This window comes from Oryzias latipes, chromosome 18 (assembly GCF_002234675.1).
Source record: "Oryzias latipes chromosome 18, ASM223467v1".
NCBI classification, from domain to species: Eukaryota; Metazoa; Chordata; class Actinopteri; order Beloniformes; family Adrianichthyidae; genus Oryzias; species Oryzias latipes.
In genome coordinates this window covers 20,221,070-20,244,738 of record NC_019876.2, presented here as the reverse complement: position 1 = coordinate 20,244,738, position 23,669 = coordinate 20,221,070, and the positions used below count along the sequence as shown (strand labels likewise).

General features: G+C 38.8%; 1 protein-coding gene across 3 annotated transcripts in view; it reads left to right on the top strand.

Moving 5' to 3' along the window:
* The window catches only part of LOC101165102 (diacylglycerol kinase delta), a 91,173-nt gene that overhangs the window by 50,562 nt on the left and 16,942 nt on the right, over window positions 1-23,669 (top strand). For 2 of the 3 annotated variants that reach the window (XM_023965925.1, XM_023965923.1), the window contains exons 5-18: window positions 6,262-6,372; window positions 6,514-6,594; window positions 7,905-8,009; window positions 9,885-10,017; window positions 12,394-12,500; window positions 12,661-12,786; window positions 13,836-13,938; window positions 14,341-14,500; window positions 14,615-14,723; window positions 16,704-16,843; window positions 17,001-17,088; window positions 19,919-20,010; window positions 22,441-22,540; window positions 23,084-23,149. In XM_023965925.1, coding sequence (XP_023821693.1) covers window positions 6,262-6,372; window positions 6,514-6,594; window positions 7,905-8,009; window positions 9,885-10,017; window positions 12,394-12,500; window positions 12,661-12,786; window positions 13,836-13,938; window positions 14,341-14,500; window positions 14,615-14,723; window positions 16,704-16,843; window positions 17,001-17,088; window positions 19,919-20,010; window positions 22,441-22,540; window positions 23,084-23,149 — 1,521 coding nt within the window. Of the gene's footprint in view, window positions 1-2,693; window positions 3,088-6,261; window positions 6,373-6,513; window positions 6,595-7,904; window positions 8,010-9,884; window positions 10,018-12,393; window positions 12,501-12,660; window positions 12,787-13,835; window positions 13,939-14,340; window positions 14,501-14,614; window positions 14,724-16,703; window positions 16,844-17,000; window positions 17,089-19,918; window positions 20,011-22,440; window positions 22,541-23,083; window positions 23,150-23,669 lie in introns of those variants that run through there. The other variant, XM_023965924.1, reaches the window with a different exon arrangement.

Genomic DNA, 23,669 nt, shown 5'->3' with positions numbered 1-23,669 from the left:
ATATTAACCATAAGTACTCTCCTGCTGTCAGAAGTCAGAACTATGTCTCCCCCTCTGACCTCGGGATACCAACACCCACCCACAACTGGATTTTAGACTTTCTTACGGATAGACCAGAGGTTATGAGGATATATACATATATATATATATACATAAACCATATATATATGTATATATATATATAAACCATATAGATATACATCTTTTCTTTTATTTCAATTTCTACAAAATTTGCTATAATATTACGTGCAATATGAGAGTTTTAAAACCCTTTCAATTACTCCGTCCTATTTTATTATCATTATTGTTATTTTATTTTTATTTCCTTATGTACAGTTTTTTTTTTTTTTTTTATTGGAAGCTTGACTCTGGGGTAAATGCACAAGAATTCAAATGTACATGTGGTGCGATGCATCTGTGCAAATTGCAAACTCTACTTTACTCTACTCTATACTCTGTTTTATCAATGGTGTTGTGACAAATGAAGTGAAACAAACAAAATGATAGCGAGTAAATAAAGTTTCTCCCAGAGAAAGTGTGGCTGACGCACACACATTCAGATAAAGTGGGTCTTGACCTGAACTTGATTTCTCTCTAACCAACTGCTCCCTCTCACCGTTTGGTGTTAGAAAATATGAAGACAAGTCAGGAAGTCTTTTGCAGTCTGTTATGTCACCACCTGTCTGATTCATTACTTTCACCTTGTTTTTTGCTTGTTCTGGCATTAAAACGCACAAGAAGATTTGTTTTTAATGGAAACATGTTTTTCCCCCTAGTGACTTAATTGGGTCCCAAGGTGGCCTACACGTCACACCCTGACCAGCTTACTGCTGTCGAGCAAGTGTTGCAGCGATATCTGTCAGCTAGATATTGCAGCTGTTATGTAACATGCTATTTTTGGGATGGCATATGGGGGCGTTGCCGTTGATTTTATTAGATACATCACAGGACTTCAGGAAAGCAGCATGTGTGATGTGTGTTCATACTGGGCTCTGCTTAGGAATGATTTAAGCAGGATCAGGGCTTAATTAAAAAGAAATGTGTCTGTGAAGCCTGTACACTGGTTGTCATGCTTTAAAAAGAGTTGGCCATATTTTTTTAAGATCTATTATTAAACAGTTGGTACTCCCGTGTTTTGAAAAAGGACACTACCAAAGCAGACTCCCTTCTTTCAGTGTACGTTAAGTTGCAGCGTGTTTTGTATGTGAAGCCTGCAAATGGACTTAAACATTTGACTTTTGAACATGGAAGCCTGAAATGCACAAATGCACACGTTTACATAAACTTTTCATGGGAAGCAGCCATTCAAACGCACGTTTTTGAGCCAGGTGTGAACATAGCATTAATGTTAAGACAACTGTGCATAGTTAGTGATAATTTTAAAGTTTATTTTGAATGATCTTTTCTGATCTATTTGTTCCAATTGAGTTAGATTTAAACAACCTTCTTTTAACAGTGTTTACCTATTCTCATCAGCTGTTTGTTATGTTGACTGTTAAAAACAAAATTCCATAAATTAATATGTGACTGAATTAACCTTAACAGGTTGGGACATTGAATTTTTAGACAACAAATTGAGTGGAGGGACCAGAGGAGGAGAATCCGTCACTTGGGCGGCAGTGTCTCAGGTGGTTGAGCAGGTCGTCCAATGATCGAAGGGTTGGGGGTTTGATCCCCGCTCCCCTCAGTCAGCTCTCGTTGTGTCCTTGGGCAAGAGACTTCACCCTCCCTGCCTCCAGTGTTGCTCCACTGGTGTGTGAATGGGCATGAATGTCCCGGTGATGGTCAGAGGTGCCATAGGTGCAAATTGGCAGCCACACCTCTGTCAGTCTGCCCCAGGGCAGTTGTGGCTACATCAGTAGTTACCATCACCAAGTATGAATGAAGAGTAAATGAATAATGGACTTTGTAAGCACTTTGAGCATCTGGAAAAGCGCACATAAATCCAATCCATCATTATTATTATTATCACTAGAGACACTCGGGTGAAATCAGAACCGGTTGCAGTGAGCAAGTCTGAAGGGAAAAGAGAGCTTCTGCTCATCAAAGGCAGAATGAAATGGCATTATCCACGCATACATCCACATGCACACTTTCACTTGCACGGGCTGTCATTTCCTTGGCTGACAAGATGCTGATCTGACACCATAAGCAGTCTGATGATGGTATGTAGGCAGAAAAGCAGCATGAGTGCACACACTCACAGAGTCAGAGCAGCTCTTCAAGGCTGACGTTAGGAATTTGAGTGACATTTTCTGCTATTTTTAATGGAGTGCAACCAGCTTTTTGACATGCGCACGTTTCTTTTTTTTCTTTAACTGTTGAGCCTGAACTCTGTTTCATTCTTTGCTAACTCCTTATGAAACTAGTTGTCCAGATAAGGGCTTAAGTGTTGAGGGGTTATGTTAGTCTTTGACTACACTCAATAAATGAACGCAGCGTTTAACAAAGAAAGCTTGTGCAAGCTTGCAAGAGTGCCTGTTTTAACCAGACAAGTTTTTCCAGTTCTATTTATAGCCTCAAGGCTGGTTCTTGTTCTTACAGGAGACACTACTTAGAGGTTCACCATCTTGCATTCTGGCTTTGTATGGCAGGCTCATTTGCATGCTCCACCTCATCAGGGCGTGCTCGTGTGTCAGGTGGGAAGAAAGACACTCATTCATATGCTTGAAAGGTTTGGAGGAGCACACCTGGGGGGGTGTGGCTACTTGACCAAGAAAGAGGAAGTAAAACCCCATTGCCTGAAGAACTGCTGACGTGAAAGGACTTAAAGCTAAGAAAAGCAGATAGTTTTCTTTTTATTTTAAGTTTTAGAAGGAGGAAAACAATGATGAGAAGATCCAAATAGACTAAAAAGAGCACAATCTTGTCTCAACCTTTTGAACTCACCTTTGAGAGAACCCAACCTGGTGACTACTTCTGTCAAGACAGCTTCATCCGCGTGTTCAAATGTTTGGATTTTGTCGGGCCAGCGGGTGCTGTGTCCCACAACTGTTGTTTAGAGAAAGGCAGAGGTGTGTTGGCTTCAGAGAAGATGATTTGGAATCCAGCTTTAGTGACAAGTCTGCAGCGAATGGGACAGAGGAGGTCAGTATGGGGTAGGAAATGCCAATTCACATGATTGTTCAGTCAAGAGATCAAATTGGAAAATGTTCACCTTTTTTCATTCACATGTAACATGTATCTGCCCTTTACAATGCATCTTCATAGGACTAACAAAAGCTTTGTGTCACAAATATTACATTAGTAAAGTTGTTTCAGACCCCAATTTGCTGCAGTCCAAGTTTTTTTTCAAGATTCCCCCAATATCTTTTTTTACCCACAACTATCCTACCAACCTTTCATTTATGCACTCTGCAACTCATTGGCCCATATAATTTCAACAGAAATGAAAAAGCTAACTGTTTAAATCATGTAAATTATTTTTTGTCCATTTCCCCAAGCTTTCTTTTCACAAATCTTTTTGATTCACTGTCTTTTTCCTTCCTTCATGACCTTTCTCTCCCCAAGTGAAGACTTTGATGGTTTTTGTGTGCAATTGAGACGTAAGTAAAGAATTGAATTTGCCTTATGCATTTGGTGCTGAACCTGTATTTTAAATGCTAGTTGTTTTTCAGGCTGTGATTGTTGACACTTTGCTTTTATCACACTCCAGTTAAAACGTCCTGCTTTGCTTCAGTCTCACATGATCAATTATCCCAATGACAGTGACCTGTGGTGCATATCTGTCAGGTTCCAGTAATTTAATGGTGGGATGCTTACAGTGTAAAGGTAAATCCTTCCTTGTGTCTTTGCACTTGGTTAGATTGTCAAATGCAAGTCAGAATGGAATAAGTCCTAGGTTATTCCCAGGCTGGGTTTTGTGTGGCTGCCCTTCAGAGCTCTTGATGGCAGTTTGCTTTTCACAAATGAGTAAATATGGAGTGTTATTGTGATTATTGTGTACATGCACTTTAGTGCTCATCAGTCTGTGTATGTGCATGAGGATGATTATGAAGATCTAGTTAGTTCGGCTGTGCTTTATCGACTCTGTTGCAACCCTCAGGCAGGAGAAGAGCCTTAAGGTGTGGCTTCAATGTCACCGCAGGGTATTGACCATTGACTTCTCTTAATCCTGTGTTTATGTAGTCATATTTGCAGTATATTCTATTTACTCTCCTGGTTACAATTTCATTTGTTCAAACTTGAGGCAGATCCAACGTATGGTGTGACTGAAAAAACCCGAAAGATGTGTTTAGACATCTTGACATTTGTAAGTACTTTGACTTTTATTGTTAGATATAAAAACTGTCCTTTTTAAATGACATCTCTCACATGTATTTTGAACTTTACCAAAAAGGCTGGAAAGGTACGAACAAACTCGACATGTGATGTCCATTCAAGAAATTTGTTACAAGCAGCTTCTTTAATGTGCATTTCCTGAGGTTTCTTCTTTTTTTCCCAGAGTCAATTTTTTTAGGAGTTTTTCCCTCCGAGTAGGAGGGTCTAAAGGCAGGGAGGCCCAGTTTAGTTTAGTCAGTTTTGTTTAGTATAGACACAACCTATTGTATTCAATGACTTCATGTTCTTTATGATTTCATGTTTTCTATACAATTACCAGTATGAAGCCCACTGAGACGACTATTGTTGTAATATTGGGCTATGTAAATAAAATTGAACTAAATTAAATTTAGCCAATGATGTTCACAATGGGCGAGCACGGAGAGGATTCTTCTTCTCGAAGCTGTGCAAATCTTGTGAATCTTGCTCCACCCTTTTTTATTTTACAGGTCTGTTCCGATATGTGACGATTCTGTGTCGTACCAATTCAAACTTTTGTGAATTAAGGGGATGCTAACCATGCATCACTACAGTGACGTATGGATGGCATTGGATTTGGTCTACTAAATCCGAGCGTGTTTTGTACAAAGAGTTAAAACCTGTTGTAAAAACTTACATAGCTACATGTGAAGGTGAGAGGCAGAAAGTCTGAAACGTTTACGTGCGTTTAGATAGACTATTGGAAATGGCCGCTTGAACACACATTGCCGAGGGCAGTTTGAACGTAGCTTAACAATAGTCTTTTTTAGTCTTTAATAGTGTCAATCTTTGTTTATTGTCAGCACTGTTGTTTCAGATTACTTTTTAACCTAAACTTGAATCTGTTCTGATATTTTAGCAGGCGTTTAAAGTAAATTTTACAAAGCAAAGATATAGATCTGATTCTGGAATGGACAAGTTAATTGTGGCAGACATCATTCTATGTCCTGTAACATCAGGCAGCTCACCAATCATGTTTGTAGACTATAGCTTTGTGGCTCATGAGAAAATCTAGCAAATCTTAATTTAAAATAACTCAGTGACATATATGTGGCTCATGAAAAAATCTAGCTAATCTTAATTTAAAATAGCTCAGTAATATATATATATATATATATATATGACTACTTAGTCAGGTTTGCATTTTTGCAGGCAACTGTCACATCCTGATAGCTACAACTGGTTTATTGCACTTTAGATTTTATCTCTAGAATGTTGGTTAGCAAGTTCAGAGTCCTCTTTCTTACTTCATCTTGCTTGATTTTTCTTCTCACGTTTCCCTGTTCAACTGATTCAGGGAAAAAAAAAGTTTTTGCGCTCCTTTGCAAGTCTCCCACCAGACTCCTGGTGGCCGGCTAGACCTTTGTTGATGTATTGCCTCAGTTTGAAAACTTCACCCCCTTTATGATTTGCAGCCGATTGTGTAGCCTGTTTGTGTGATTTAGTCTGTGCATTGAAATGCTGATCAATCTTGTTTTTACTTACTACTTTGTTCAAATTTAAGAGCTGCAACACCCACTCTCGTGAAAGTCCGTGGCCTGTTGTCATGCTGATTGTTAGTCTTGAGTTTCTTTTGTCTTTCATGCTGAGCTCTGTTAAAGAAAACCCTGAAAGGTTGTTGTCATCATACCTTCTGAGACTAGTTAAATGACTAAATTAGAAGACACAGTTTAAAATAAGAAATGAAAAGCAAAAAAAACAAAAACTATATTTTCACAGCTTCCATTTTTGCTCAGAAATGACAGATTTTTGTATTAAAAGTAAAATAGCTTTGCCTGTAAAACTTATTTTTAGTTTTATATCTTTTGTCCATCTTTCAAAAATTTTGATTTAGATATTATAAAATACTTGTCTTCATGATTTATTATCGCTGACTCATTAAATTTGTTTTTTTTAATCTAATGCCGCTTATTTATGCTGCCTGAAATGTTTATTTTTTGTTTATATTTTGCATGCAAACAGAAAAGTGTGAAGGAGGGGATCCTTTTAAAGCAGACCAGCTCCTTCCAGAGATGGAAAAGGAGGTATTTCAAGCTCAGAGGGAGGACGCTCTACTATGCCAAAGACTGCAAGGCAAGAGCATTTCAACTCTGAGTGTTGTATTCTGTTCAGGAAAAAAAACTTTATTAAAACTTTGATATGGTCAAGAAGTTTCTGGAAATGTGGTTCTTAAAAGATAATTGATTTTTTTTTTTTTTTTGTCTGTTTTAACAGTCCCTGATTTTTGATGAAGTGGACTTATCGGATGCAAGTGTGGCAGAGACCAGCACCAAAAACATCAACAACAGCTTTACTGTAAGCACAAGTCTTGAACTTTGCATAAGTCTTGAAAAGTTTTGAAACTCCCACTGCATGTTCCCAGTGGTCTTTTAATTATAATTATGCAATTTTTAGCCCCAAAGAAACCTTGTGTCATTTTCTAGGACATAGTTTCTGCAGAGCCGGAATAGTTCATTAGAAATTTACCTCTGAGTTGTAGGTGGGACTATTGACATGGAGTAACCCTTCCCAGCTATCGGTTAATATTCTTTCCTGCTAACCCACAGCCCCTCCCACCCCCACACTGACATTACTGGAGCAACAAAAATGGCGAGCCATATTGAAGTTATCCAGCCATAGAGTTTTTAGCCAAATGCCTGTTCAGTTGAGGAAAAAAAAGACATACTTGAATCTAGCAAATAAAGAAATACTCAGAAATGCAATTTTACATTTAATTTACTGTCCTCCTTGATCAGAAAAATACTGTAAGAACATATTAAAAACACCAAAAACATGATTTTCATTAGAGTGGGCCTTTAAATGCTGATAATGTTTAGATTAGAAAATAGAAAGGTGACATTTTGTGGTTTACTTGAATCTTAAGTGCATGCTTTAAAAATATTTTATTCTGACTTTTAAAATTGAAGGTCATAAAGTGTAAACAGCATGATATTAGCTGCTGGTTTTGTGGACAGTGGTTTGGAGGCCACAGGTTTTAGTGGCTGATACATTCATTTAACTTCACAAAGGGTGGTTTAGACTGGCTGCCCAGTGACAGTAATTGGGGTTGGTGGGTTGAGCTTTGATAGGTTCTGTCTTGTCAACAGACAAACAATTTCTTTTGAATGTATCTTTTTTTTCTTTTAAAGATGACAGTCTTTTCAACAAGAATATAACCTGGGAGGTGATAGTCATAGTTGAAAGTAAATGTAGCTTAAATATAGCTAAAGTGCTAAAGTGTTGGTGTTGTTTGTCACATCTCTGTTTTGGATCTAGTGAATAAAGAAATACTTAAAATTGCAATTTTACATTTGATTTTCTATATGTTCTCCATCATCAAACTGCTGAAACAGCAACCAGCTTTTTGGCAACGTTTGTGCTCTGTTATTTTCAGGTCTTGAATACATTATTTTGGTCACCTGGGTTTAAAAAAACATTCCTTCAAAATTAAATTTCAAAGATATATTTGTAGTTTTAAATGATCCAATTCATATTTATTCATTCCTAAAGGATAATTTTACATGTGGAAAAAAATGTAAATTCATCTTGGTGTTAGTCTAACAGAATTTTCCCTCAAAGCAAGCTGAGAATTTTGTCTTATTTTTCCTCTGTCTGTGTTTTTCCAGGTGATTACACCATTTCGTAAATTAATGTTGTGCGCAGAGAGCAGGAAGGAAATGGAGGATTGGATCACCGCTCTCAAATCCGTACAAAAATGGGAAACCTATGAGGTGTGTGTGCGTGGATCTTTCTCTTATTTTTGCCTCTTTGATCTCATTCCATCAAGGTTTATTCACTCCATCATTTTAATCCATTTGCCCACATTATTCAAACTGTGACCCAGTGTGCTAAAGAGGCTGTTCTTTTTGTTTAGTACAGGAATGATCATTTCCTACGTTTTTCTTTATCTCTCACCTACTGTCCTGTCCTCTTTTGCACATTCTTATTCCAGACTGATTTATCTCCTATAACCAAAGTGGGTTAAATCCTTCTTTCTTTTCTTTTTCAAAAGTTTAGTGAAATTACTTTTATGCTTTCACAAAAAATACAACAGCAATAGAGCAGAAAGGCTCTATGAATCTGTACTTAAAGGGTTAACTTGAGCTATGTTGCAGTTTCCTACATATAGACACTTAAGCTTTCAAGGATGAACAGCTCAGTTTCTTCATACATCTAAGAAGAATTGGAAGTTCCAGAGTTGTTACATTTCTAGAATGCCCCCCGTGAAACCTTAGTCGCATGCACCCATACAGGAGGTTGACCTAAACGTGTGCTAAGGGTTTTCCAACCCCGTAGAGCAGGGGTTCTCAAAGTGTGGCCCGGGTACCAATGACGAAACCGCGAGAAGACTTGTTGTGGCCCTCAAGAGAGAGCCATAACAAGTAAACAAATGTTTACTTTGTCGTACCTCATCGGCTGGATAAAGTCATGTGCCTGATTTGCAAGCAGGTAAATGAAATGCTCAAAGAATTCAATATAAATCGTCACTATGTACCAAATCATAAAAACTATAACAAATTTACCGGCGAGGAGCGCTACAATAAGCTCCAACAACTACAACGAGGCTGTGCTGCACAGCAGATGTTTACAAAAACGGCTAAATCCAGTGAAGATGTGACAGAAACTAGTAGCTATGTTGTGGCTTTGGAAAGGGCCCGGCGTAGCAAGCCCTTAAGTGACAGGGAGTTTGTAAAAAGAATGTATGCTGAAAGTAGCTGACATTGTTTGTCCAGAGCAAAAGAAAGTTTGTCAAATGATACAATTACTATACTAATAGAAGATCTGGGCAGCAACCTCCAACCGCAACTGGGAAAACATTTGAAGGGCCTGGTTAATTGTACAAATTACACTTGGTCATTAAAGTTATTAAAAACATCTGTTTTTCCATTTTTTCACCAAAATTGGCCCCCAGTCTAATGTTGAGTTCTTAATTTGGCCCTCCGCTACAAAAACTTTGAGAACCCCTGCCGTAGAATGTCGTAAACAGGTCTGATCTTAGTGTGTATTTAAAGGGAGCAGAGCTGTGTTTCGCCGTCCCTTAAGGGACTTCATAAAAATGGAACGTAGTATTGTCACACAAGTGGTAAGTGTATTTGTAAGTATAGTATTGTAGTACTCTCTTGACAAATACACTTTGTATTTTATGGAGTATTTGTAAAGATAATGTATGTTACACGCACTAATAACATATGGGCATGGTGTTTATGACTACCTGTCACAGGCAGGATGCCCATAGAAAATGAAAAAAAAATGCACATTAAGATTTTCGCTCACCAAGCAGTCTACGATCTTCATACTTCCTGCAGGCCACCTGCGTTCCTGATACATGTTTGACCATTTTTCACCCTCAGACAGCCCGTTTCCAATCATAAGGGTAGTAAAATAAATCTTTGCACATGCCTGTTCTTTATACTAAAATACCTCGCTGAAAGTTACTCTCTTTTCTTGTTTTATAGATGCAAGTTTATGACTTGAGCAATGTAGCATGTATAAACTCCAAAGCTGTGTATAAACACAAAATTATTTGTGCACAAAATGTTAGCTTTCCTTTCTAAGGAAATGTGGAACAAAAAACAAATTTATTTTCTTTCTCATCTCCACTGCAGGCCAGTCAGTTCAACATGGAACATTTTTCTGGGATGCACAACTGGTACGCCTGTTCGCACGCCAGACCAACCTTTTGCAACGTCTGCAGGGAAGCCCTGCCAGGCGTCACCTCCCACGGCCTGTCCTGTGAAGGTACACAGACTCTCAGTTTTGAGGATTCATGTCCTTATTCACACATTTTGTAGGCAATTCTGTTGGAAGTTTTCAGCCAGCTGCCCCTAATTTTGTAATGGTTTGCCCTTTTTTTTTCTTTTTCTGTCCAACTCAGCCATTTTGTGGGTTCAACATTAGGCGTTTTGTCTCCTCTTCTTATTCAACCATAAAGATGTGATTTTACAGCTCTTTCTTGCAAGGCGAGGCAAGATTTATTACAGGTTGAACACTGACACAGATGAAAACCTTTTTTTTCCTTTTGTATAATCAATAAAAACATATCTAGAGAGGTCAACAGCCTCTAGTTTACCTCCTCTAGAGTTATTTTAGAGGAAATGTAAGAACTTGACTCCTTTTTTATGAAGACTGAGACTTAAAGTTTAGACCTTGAAAAAGGAATCCTGTCTGAGTGAACATTTAAGTATGAGCCCCCCTGTGGGCTAAACCTATGCGTCCATGGGTTTGTCCAGTAGGACATGATTTGTCCTACTGGACTGGCTTCTTGAATTGGCTGCAATTGTTTTGTCCATATGGGCACAGAGTGGAATTTGCCTGTAATTTAGGTGGGCAGAATATATCGAACCCATATAGGACCCAGCTATTTCTAAATAATTTTATAGGTGGAACCGCAATGAGGAACATTATGGCTATTCAATGTGGGTTCTCAGCGGGTTTGTCCACTGGTTCCATATGATTTATTTTTGACTTTCTAAAATAGTTGTCAATGGCAATTTACTTCTCTTTAAAACCTTCCTCCAGTGGTAATTTCTGGAATTTTGTCACATTATGAAGAGCAGACAGGGGCTGACACTACATGTGTTTACATTAATCGGAATAAATGCCTGATCAGAATAAAAATGCGTCAGATAAACGCGGCAATTGGAATATTCTGACTCGATTAGACTCATCCAATCAAAATTTCCTTCAGAACAGGATAGGTGGGTTATGCAGATTGATGATCCAATCGTGTTGAATGTAAACAATTTATTCTGATTCTGGGTCATTACTGTGCTGGTTTTTACGGCATGCAAAGACGATGTGTGTGCTATGGAGGAGGCTTCGGGCCGGCTGCTCTACGCGAGCAAGCTGCCGGAGAACTGTATCTCCTGTGAGAACATCGTCTCTGTGCAGAGGAGCGGCTTTGAGACAGTGCGTGAGCTCCGGAAGCGGCTTTTTAATGCAGAAATGCCAAACATTCCTGTGAAACCTTGCAATTAATCATGTTAATTCAGCAACAAAAAACAAACAAAGGCCAATGTCATTTGCACATATTTACGTGCTGCAACATGTTTTTTTGAATGCGTCCAAACTTAACCCCTCCTTTGGGTATGTGTGGCCAAAGAAAGAGCTCAACACTGGTTGCATGTATTTAGGAAATTATGAGCAGATAGTCATTTACTAAAAATAATAATAACAAAAGCACACTCAGAGGATCATCTCGCCAAAGCAGCCATGTTTGTTTACAACAGAACTCCACTACTTCTACGACCGTTTTAAATATTTTAGACAGTTCTGCGCATGTCAAAATGATTTATTCCAATCAAACGTTTGGTGTATGTAAATTTTTTGTTTTAATTGAAGGAAGTTTGGTGTCATATAATTCTGGCCGGACACAAACCCCAATTATTAATATTTCCTTCATGCGCTTTGTGTGTAGAGCCCAAAAACCGTTTTGGAAACTTGCATAGCTATGTGTCAAAGCCAAGGTTTTGAATGCAGAAGCATATATACTTGCATTACATAAACTTTTCATTGGAAGGGGGCGCTTGAATATGTGTTGTCCTCGTTGTCCGCGGTGTGAATGTAGCCTCATCTGGGTCCCACCTATATTATTATTTAGGTATAGGTATACTTTGCCCAGCTGGGTCCTGCCAAACTTACTGGCAAATCCCACTTGGTCAAAACATCTGGGGCCACCATAGAAACCATGGACATACCCACTTGGAGCCCATCAATTCAACTCACAGGTAAACCACATTGGGCCCACACTGAAATCAGGTATGTTAACTGTGAACATCAGTAAGTAGGCAATTCCAAATCCGCATTTAATCAACCACAAATATCTTTGTCCTACATGGGTCAAAAAGTAAGCCCTTACCCAACAGGTAGGAACCAAACCCTCTTATACTTTTTTTACCTTCATAAAGTAGCCTTTATTTTCATTTAAGTTGCGGCACCTTACAGATTTATAGGAACTGGCTTTTTCATCCACCAAATCAAAGGCTTTAAGATATTCACCATATAGGCATAAACCTGAGGGTGTTCACTTTTAATCTGATCAACCAAGATGGCTTTCAGTGACATTTATCAGCAGCACCCTCATATTTAAATTACTGGTTTATCTGTTCCTTGCAGTTTGTAAATTCAAAGCTCATAAGCGCTGTGCTGTTCGCTCCACCAACAACTGTAAATGGACTACACTGGCTTCCATAGGGAATGATATCATTGAGGATGATGATGGGGTAAGAAAATGTGCTTTACTAATCCAGCCCTGTTTGTGTTTTAAAATTACATACGTTTTATTGTTTTTAACAAGCATTGTCCCTTCGTTTCCTGTCAAAAAACTTGGAAGATCAAATAAAAAATCAATGTATGTATGTCTGTGGTTATGCGTTCTTTCAGGTGTCCATGCCGCACCAGTGGCTGGAAGGAAACTTACCCGTCAGTGCCAAATGTATGGTGTGCGACAAGAACTGTGGCAGTGTGCGGCGGCTGCAGGACTGGCGCTGCCTCTGGTGCAAAGCCATTGTAAGTGAGCACGGTTTTAGCCCTGTCCTGTCAAAAACCGTTCTGTCAAATCATTGTCAGCTTGTTCATAAATCAATGCCGTCAGCTAACAGCTATTATAAGTTTACGTATATGATGCTAGCATTTTGCCAGAGAGACAAAAGCTAAAATAAAGACTTTAAAAGTAAAACAAAATAAAAAAAAAAACATAGTAATTCCACAAGCGGCAATTTTACTTTGGATTGAATAATTAAGGTACAAGCATGCATGGTTTTCTATTAGCACGCCAGCTTCCTTCTATGATCCAGCAAAATGCCTCTACTGTCTTTTAGAGACTTAAACTTTTTCAGCGTGTGTTTTCTATGTGCCCTATTATGGCTGGAATGGGCTCACCCCCTTACAACAGATGAAATGTCTGCCCCAGAACATGGTGCATTTGATTGCATGAGTTTATTTTTTAATACGTTCACATGCTAAATTTGTTTTAGAATTCTAAGCTAAGATTTGATGGTAAAAAGAAAAATTTTTTGACAAAATCTGAGTCTAATTTGAATGGGGATATGCAAAATTTCTTCTGGTCTTTCTGGTATGTTAACAGTTTCCAGAACATATTGGTGGCATGGGGCTACAGCACTTCAAAAACAGACCCATTGGCAGATTTATTCTAAATAAGCAAAAAAAAAACTGCCACTGGGGTAAGAAAAATGGTCTTACCAAGAAGTTATTTCTCAAACCAAGATTATTTTGCGATTAAAAAACGGTATTGATATTTTTCTTGTGATAAAGAAATTAATAAAAATTTTTAGGGAAGGCTCTTTTTTTAATTACGATTCCATTTTTTGCAGTTTATACACAGTTAGTTCTGCTGGTTTTAAAACTTCCTATCAGCCAACAGTTTAAACCACTGTATACCACACACGAATCTTGATTGGAATTTGTAAAGGTTGCAGAACTAGCATTTGGTGGATTTCAGAGAGATGTTTTGACCTTTCTGCTTGAACCAAAATTGTAGAATTGCTATGGAGACCAGTGACTTATGTATGTGTGAATTTCTTTGTTCTTTCTTTAAGGTCCACAACGGCTGTAAAGAACAAATGGGGAAGGTTTGCCCTTTGGGTCAATGTCGAGTCTCAATCATCCCCCCCACTGCACTTAACAGCATTGATTCAGATGGTGAGATACTGTCTCTTAAACACAATTCCTCAGCGTTGCAATAAGTAAACGCAAAGTTCAGAAATCTCACCTTTCAACTCAGTCTTTCTTGAATCTTTTAAATGCAGAACCGTTCAAATCAGACCAGGAAATGCTGTTAATTCAAAATTATTATCTATTATGACTGCCTTTAAAAGCAAAAGGCTTTTGATTTTTTTAACTTTTAAAAAACTTTACGTAATTAGAAAAGAAAAGTTAGAGAAAGTAAGAATATTTTCAGAATTTGAATTTTAAGTGAGGATTTTATTTCTGACATGTGTAGTCTTCCCATTGTGAACAGTGAGTGTCAGGTCTAAATCTGACTGATTACATTTTTTTAGCTTGAGTCAAAAATAGCTTCTTCTTTTCTTTTTTCTATTTAAGGCTTCTGGAAGGCCACCTCTGCTTCATGCTCCAGCCCTCTATTGGTTCTTGTCAACTCCAAAAGTGGGGACAACCAGGGAGTCAAGTTCCTTCGAAAGTTCAAACAGCTTCTCAACCCAGCTCAGGTCTTTGACCTGATGAATGGAGGTCCAGAGCTGGGGTAAACATCTTGCCAGTTTGATAGCTGATAGTTTTTAAGTAACAGATAACTGGCCCCTATGAACACTTTGTTTACCCTCCTTACATTTTGGTGTCGCCCCACCTTCTACCTCAGCCTGCGGCTCTTCCAGAAGTTTGTGACATTCCGTATTCTAGTGTGCGGAGGAGATGGCAGCGTGGGCTGGGTGCTCTCAGAGCTGGATAAACTCAACCTCCATAAACAGGTGAGAGCAGAAAAGTGGTAGAGGAGGAGGACGAGGAGGAGGTTGTGATGGTATAATTTGATGCATCAGTGAGATGGCTGTGGGCATTGTCCTAACTGCTGTTGCAGGACTGGCTTTTACATTTTCTCTGGACCTTTTTCCTCTTAGTACCTTGGATAACAAAATCTTAAAAATATGAAACGTGGGGGCAGGGGATGGCAGAATTAGTGATCATCAGACGATTTTGGGGAACTTAAAGACCCTTCCATCCAATAATCGCACTGCTTCCTTTGTGCCACCCGCGTGCCACTGGACTGCCACCTCACAACCTCAAAATGTGCCTGGGTGGTCACTCCCCAGTGTTAAAAAATTGTCTGGTCGCTGTTTAATTTGATCTTTCTCTTAAAACTTTGTGTAAAAATGCAAGTGCCACTGCCCGATTGCCACCTGCTGATGTTGCTGTTGGATTGCCCCATGCTGGCAATTTGCCAAATGTGACCGTAGTCTTAAGCTGTCTTGACGATGAAGCGTTTAAATATTTTCGTGAGAAAAGAAAGGATTTAGATCTATTGATGGAAATACATTATTTTGAATAAATGTCTGATTTATCATGAAAAAGTAAATAAAAGGAGTATATTGCAATACATGTTTTTTTTTTTTATTATTTCTTACCTAAACATTATTTATACTCTAGAACGAAGGAGAAAATTCGATTTCTTTTTAAAGAAAATCTTGTATGTTACTTGATCGATCCTCTAACATTTCTGCCCCTCTTGCCAAAGCAGCCAAAAAGTGATCGACTCTCTCTCAACAGTGTGGTCTTACTGACCCATGGAGGCATTAATTCCCTGGAGGAAAATCTTTTTCCTTCTTCTCTCATGTTCATGGCACGTTTTCTCGCATTGAATTTTTTCTTTTAGACTTATGACTCCTTTCTAATCTGGTTTCTGTCGACTATCACAGTATAGCAATATCGAATCATTCACCGGTTCCTCTTGATTTGGCTCTACTCTCCCAGCCTCGCCCCTTGAACCAGTGGAGGTTTTATGCCATCCTCCTGGTGGACGAATCCTGTAAAGAGTTTATACAGTCGCAGTTAACTCTATTTTTCTAACTAAATGATCTGCCCGAAACAAAGAGTCTTAACTATCACATGATGGAACAACAATGGAAGTCAGCATTGTCTCTTGTCCATTTGTTCTCTATTTGCGCCCACCATAGACTGATTTAGTGCAAGATTATTTACAGGGTCCACTATAGACTGGCCAAAATACATCCTTCTATTAGCGATGCCTGCGGCAGATGTCTCCTCACTTCTGCTAATCATGCACATATGTTTTGGTCATGTCCAGTGCTTGTATCACTTTGGTTAGATATACTTGACATATTATTGTGAGCATATAGATACGCCATCAAACCAGTTTTGGTATTCTCCCAACCCCAGATATGCATAGTGCGCTGAAGCGGGCCATTGCATTCACCACCTTATTAGCACACAGGCTGATCCTGCTGAACTGGAAGCTCCCCTGTCCTGCTTTGCATGTCCGCTGGGTCTGTGAGGCGCTTTATAATCTCAAACTTGAGAAGCTAAGGTACTCACATCAAGGTTCACTTAGGGCATTTCATATGACCTGGGACCCTATTTTACAATACATAGCCTCCTTGTTTTATATTATATATTTTCTTATTTCTAAATGACAAAGTGGTTTACTTATCCCCCCCTTTTTTTCTTTTGTGTGTCTGTCGTGGCTTTTGGGGGTTGTTGAAGGCGGTGGGTGGGAGGGGCTGACATTCGAGTGTTTTTTTTACACAGCACTGTCCTTGCTCTGATATCTCATTATACACTCTGTATATGTCTGTTAATATATAAAATGTTCAATAAACAAAGTTAGATAAAAAAAAATCCTGTATGTTGACAAAAAAATTACAAAATAAACTGTACATTCCCGAACGTGACTGTATGTTAATCTGATTATAGTAATATTTGTGTATTCATTTCAGTGTCAACTCGGCGTGTTGCCCTTGGGCACGGGTAATGATCTGGCTCGTGTTCTTGGCTGGGGAGGCCTCTGTGATGACGACGCTCAGCTGTTGCAGATTCTGGAAAAGCTGGAGAGAGCCACCACCAAAATGTTAGACCGGTAAGAACGGTTTAACATCTTTGTTTTTGGCGAAAACTGTTCAAAAGTTGTAGTTAATTACCAGATAAAAAGGAAATGGCATAAGGCATAAAAGATTGCTGATCTGTGATGTCAGCTTAAAAAACTCTTTTGTCTGTCTGAAATCTGTCTGATTTAGATGGAGTATTATGACCTATGAGTTGCCCACCACTAACAAAGACTCCCCGATAGTGAAGGAAGACGATGGCCTTGACTCACCTCCACAGGTAATCACCTCTTATGAAGTGCTTTTCTTTCGACAGATGGCCTCCAAAATAGCCAGAACTTACAAGCTCACAGAAACTATTTTTGAAACTTTTTACTGAAAATCAATTGATTCAGGTGGGAACCAAAGGAATCTGAACTAAAACCCAGAGAGTGGTATAGGTATTGAAAAAAGGTAGCTCTGTATCTGGAATAAAAAGTTTTTCTCAGTCTTCTTGCTACTGCTCACACCACCACCATGAACCTGCAGAAGCAAATGCTAAATTGCAATAAATTTCTTTATTTTCTGCGACGCATTTCCTTACATTTAGATACATTCATACATACTTACATACAGGTGAGGCAAGTGAGGCACAGCCTCACCTGTCATTATCGTGATAAAATAGAAAAAAGTAAATTAAGGCTATGTTCACACTGCAGGGCTTAATGCTCAATTCCAAATTTTTGAAAAAATCCGATTTTTTATTGCAAGGCCGTTTACATTTTCAATTAAATGCGAATTTTTGTGATCTCATGTGTGACCGTGAAATGACCCAGAAGTGACCCGCATGCGCAGAAGAGTACTCAACGGTGAACGACGTCACTGTTGTTTGCAGAAGCAGCTAACCTTAACAATGGATGTCAACAACAGTGTTGTCGACAGCGGAGCTCTGTTTGCATTAATACATTTATTTTCACAAAGGAGCCAGCACAATTACAATCTTCTCATTTTAAGAAGGCATTGGAGCCGGGATCGTCTGTACCCACTGTTGTGGAATGGGATGTGTATGTGCGTGTGAAAGAGAGAGGAAAGAGTGCGTACAGCGAGGTAGGGAATGAGGGGGGCGTGCAATCATGTTGTGTGTTATGGAGGAAGGAGAACGATAATAAAAGAAGGCTTCCCCCCAGAATAAATATTATTGACTCTTTATTTACCTGCTCTGGAGAATCTGGGGGTCCGAACGGGGAAGTGAACCCTGGAGGAGGATCCGCCTTCAGCCCTGGAGAAGCCGGTCTCCCCCGCGCTTCTGACCACGGTCAGAAAGGGGGAAAAAAAGTAATTGCAGGAAAGTTTCAACACCACGCTCGGCCATTTCGCTGGAAATTTTTTCAAAAACCGCCTGGTTGCGATATGAATCCTGGAGTTTGGCCTGAATAGAGCTGTCACCCCAAAAAGAAAAGATCGGATACATATCGGATTCAGGACCACATACCCAAGTGGCCTGGGTCGCATTTGAAAAGATCGGATTTGTGTCGTTCAGACTGTCATAAAAAGATCAGATACAGGTCGCGTAGTGGCAAAAAAATCGGAATTGGGTCGTTTCAGCCTGTAGTGTGAACTTAGCCTAAGTAGATATTATTTTTTACTGATCTGTGTTAAATATACATTTTCAGTCAACTCAACACGTTTTCCACAGTTTCTGAGGTTATAATCGCTGAACCAAAGTGTGCGTGATCACAGACGGAGCGGAAACTCTGGGTGAGGTTCTGAAGCGCTGTGCCTCATGTCTGACGGCAGGGCTCAATGTTAACAGACACGTGCGCTGAAAACTCTGCTGTAGCCCCGCAGTAGAGGCTATAGGTGAGGCATGCCTCACCAGCAGGGGGCAGACATGAGCTGACAGCTGCTTTGTAGCTACACTGGTGCCGTAGAAAAAGAACAGAAAGAGGAGAGGTCTCCATTAAGAGGGAGAAATTAATTAAACTAAAGGAAAATAAGGAAGACTTTCCAACAAATCATAGAGCTTTTTTGTGGAGAAGGATCAACACATGGACTCAAAAAGTAAGGTCAAACATGTTTTTCAATGTTTGTTTTTAAAAAATAATATGGGTGAAAAAAATGTAAATAAAAAATAATTTCTTTTATTTTTATGATCATTTTCACAGACAACATTTGATAACACTGATTAAAGCTCAAGAATTTGAAGTTGTAAAAACACAAGAAATAGTTAGGGGTCAAATGTGTGCTGAACACTTCTGTTTAACCCTTGTGCTATCTTATGACCCACCCTTACTTTGACTTGTTATTCCTACCATGACAAAGGTGGATAAAGGTGGAAAGATTTCATGTAATCCATGGACACCAGTGAAGATCACAAATCATTGAAGAAAAAAGGTTCAGCGCACTGTCTTGTGGGGTCTAGATGACCCAACTCCCAATGTTAAAGTGCCTAGGATAGCACAAGGGATACTTTAATTTGTTTACAGTACATATGAATAATACACAAGAAGAGTGTTCTATCCATGTCTATAAAAGAAATATTCTCTGTAGGACAAATATGTTCTTGTGTGTATTTTATAAGCTGTTAGCTGCCATTGGATGAAAGGTGAAATATTTAGTTCTTTCATTGTAAATCCGACTCCAGAGGAGTCAGTGCCTCACCAGTCATCAACCTCACCGCACGTCACTGATCAGAACATGCACCCAATAACATGATATTTATTGGAGTGGGTCTTTAAGTCTAAAAACGAACCTTCCACTTTGTTACAGTTTTCTTTCTTTTTTTTTTTTTTTTTGCTGTTTTATCATTTGGGGACCTAAGGGTGTTGGCTTTCGTACAGATATCAAAACTAAGAAATAGATTGCAACTCAGGAGAATGTTGAAAGGCAAGTTTACTCCTATATTTAGCATATTTAACCATTTTCTTCAATTTGCTCAGAATTTCTCTGACACCAATCAGATTTACTGGACTCGCATAAAAGCACATTTTTAATTAAGACAACACAAATGCAGCCTATGAGAGTCTCCTTCTGTAGTGGCTGTCTTTAATCAATTGCTCGTAAGATTTTTATTATCAAATGTTTAAAACCCTGCTGCCCACAACCTGTGTTCTCTTCTTTGAACACCACAGGTTCACATCACTCAGTATGCAGACTCCGTGGCCTCCCATCTTGCAAAGATCCTGGACTCGGACAAACATAGCGACGTCATATCCTCTGCCAAGTAAGTGCCATAAGCGGATTTAGGAGGAGAGTAACATGGAAAAACATCTAATTAGCAGAAATGTTGAAAACAATGCGACAGTTGAGAAGGAAGTGAAGAAAATAACGAGGAAAGGAAGTGAAAGATTGTAACACCGATATAGAGTGAGGCATTGCACTGCAAGGAATTTTGGCTCCTCTTTAAGACACGTACTTAAGTATTCTAGGGTGTGGTGGTGAATGACAGTGGCGTATCCATAATTAGGGGTCATCATCAGAGCTTTAGAATATTAGTAGGCCTCCTCTGGGAAAATAAGGTGCTCGATACAGAGCACATCTAGCTTCGCTTGTGGTTTAAAGCAATACTAATTGCTACTCAGACCAGCAACACATTTAAAGCACCTCTGGGAATTCCAGCCTTAACGAAGAAAGACTTTCTTTAAAACATAGAACTGCTCTTGATGGATGGAGGATGTGTTTGTTTGTTTTGTGTACAGTGGCTTTCTTTTTGAAAGATGTTAAAGTGAATCGGCCTAAGGTGGATTTGTCCCAACATGTCTTAGACAAATCAGTTCACTCCTGATATAATATTACATACACACTAGATACAGTGGTGGACAAAATTGTTGGTCCCCCTCGGTTAAAGAAAGAAAGTCCACAATGCTCACTGAAATGACTTAAAACATTCAAAAGTAACAATAAATTAAAATATATTGAAAATTAAATAATAAAAATCAGCCATTACTTTTGAGTGTTTGATTAACAGAATTATTTAAAAAAACAAACTAATGAAATAGGGCTGGACAAAAATGATGGTACCTCCATAACTTAATGTTTTGTTGCACAACCTTTTGAGGCAATCACTGCAATTAAACAGTTTCTGTTTTGTCCACCACTATATATATTAAGATATAAAAATAGATCTTGTTCCCACAGATTAATATCTTGTTCCCACAGATTATTATCTCGTTCGCACGAAATACTATTCCGTTCCCACAAGATACTATTCCGTTCCCACAAGATACTATTCCGTTCCCACAAGATACTATTGCGTTCCGTCAAAATACTATTCCGTTCCCTCGAAATGATAAACTCGTGCGAACGCAATAATTATGTCGTTCGAACGCAATAATTAATCCGTTCGAACGCAATAATTATTCACGTCATAAGTCATTCACGCGGATATGCTCTCTGTACGCCGGCAAAACTAAGCCGCTTTCAGCGGTAACTTCCGTGTCTCTGTGACCCATATTCGTTCAAAAAAGGAACATGAAAAACAAAAATGATCACTTTATTACTGTCTCAATGAATATAAGAAAAATATCAAAAGATTTATGATAACTAGGCTGCTTTGTCATACGAACGATAGCTCCTGCTAGGCTACCAATAGCTCCGCCGCAGAGCTCTTTGATGTATGCCGGCATTTGGGCAACTGCTGGTCTGTTGTCAGACAGCTGATATTGTAGTTTGGGGTCGAATAGGAATAATAATATTCAGGACTTGTCTTTTATTAACTTTAGCAGTCAGTTGCTTTACTTTCGAAAGCTATAAGGATACATGCTAACTGACTAGCCGATCATTTATCCTGTTATTAATTTACGTCATAGATTTACAGCAGATACCTTCACATTTTTGTCTGTGTGTGTCTCATTACATTGCATTGAAGACACGGAGGATGTTTAGAGAACAGATTTATTTATTTCAAATATATATATATATATATATATATATTTTTTTTTGTCCAGCACCCTGAGACTGTATGCTAGGAGCTTGGGTGAGAAACCACCCGCGGAAGGCTGAGAGTTTTTTTTTTTTTTTTATATACATAATATGAACAAAAAAATGCCCCTCTCACACCCAACGAGTGGTTTCTCACAAGAGCTTGGGTCCTCTATGCTATCTATGCGATTCCTAATACTTAATTCCTCTTAAGATCATCTTCATACAAGTGGTGTTTTCTATTTATGACAGTTTATTGCTTGGTGTCACATCTGTGTCACACTCACAATAATAAAAACAAAGTAGGACAGTGTTCCAGAGGCCATATGATAGACGATTTATAGGATAATGTTTTTTTGCTTGTTTACCATTTTTAAAACAGATTTTTATTTCATTTACTATGTTGAGGTGTTGAAATAGATGTGAACCAAGATAACGTGAGCATTACTGAACTACAAAGAAGGACTGTGATCATGTTCTTTTCAGTGTAATGTATCTAAGGTTGCTACAAGCTGAGATTTTCCCCGTTGAGTCACACACAAGTGTATCAGTTGTGAGTAAACAGTGACTGTTCAAGACGACAAAGCCAATAAGAAGATAGTAAGGTCGACAGAAGGCTGTGTGTGCGATTTCCACTGCAGTGTATCACCAAATTTTTAACATATCAACAGTCCTGCGATGAATTATCAGTGAAAAGTGGAGTGTCACCCACCACACTGTCTTCCTCCGGCAGGTTTCTGTGTGGGACGGTGAATGACTTTGTGGCGGAGGTGGGGAAGGCGTATGAGAGAGCCACAGAGAATAAGGAGGAGGCAGATGCCATGGCAAAGAAGGTAATTGGTTTGTGTAACTTTTGTTATGTAAGTGCTTGTATAACAATAAAATGAGGGCAAATGTAGGTTTACGTTTGAGTGCAAACTTGTGAAAATGTTGCTGCAGGTACGGTGTAACCACTCACTGCTTAACAGACTTTAGAAAAGAAAACTGGCAGACTCTGAGATAAGACTATCAGGAAAAGATTTTAATTCCCTGCCAAGCCTTTGTACTTTCACCTGGTTGGACTACTTGTGTTGCTCAACCAGCATTTCCCAACTGTGGTCATTAGGGGGAAGATTCCTGCTTGTTTTCACCCTTACAGTCCAAGCACAACTGGTTTTAACAACCATTTTCAGGTCTCTGCAAACCTTGCCAATGAGCTGAAAAGGTGTTTTTGAGCCTGGTTTCAGGCAGGTTTTGGGCATAATTGCAGGAATGAAGTAAACTGTTCTGTGCAGCATCAACATTTCTCTGATTCCTCCAGATCCTTACATAATGTGATTTTAAGAATACGAGTTACTAGACAATAAACTTCCTTTTTTCTTTGTCTGTTCACTTAGTGTGCACTGTTGAACGAGAAACTTGATTCCCTGGTCAAAGCCTTAAGCGAGGAAGCCGAAGCACAGGTAACTATATATTCATTATGATAAGTAATGCATAAAAAAAACGTAGGCTCTCTGAAAGCACATAAAATATAGCTATATTCTTTTAGAGGTTGGCATCTCGTCAGCATGATCTTTATATGCTTTAATCCCACTCTGACTTCATTGTCAAGAATGTGTTCAAATTATGCATTTGGGAGACTTTATTTTCTTTCCTAAAAAATGTATGATGATTGTTAGGCAGAAACTAAGCAGATTTTTCCTTTCTTGTGTTTTTTACTTAAGATAGGCTCACCTGTTAACAGATGTACTCAGCTGCTGTAAAATAAAAACAACAGAGCTCTTAACATGTCTGTATATTTTCAAAACCCAGTTTAGGATGTATGCAGTATTCTAGCCAATTATCTTGCATATAATTTGACATCAAGTGTTGTCTATCCTTGTATAAAACAAAATAAATTGTTGCAACTTTTTACTGGTTCATGTTTGCTACATCAGAAGCATAGGATGGTCTCAATTACCACATGCTCTTTGCACTCGTTCG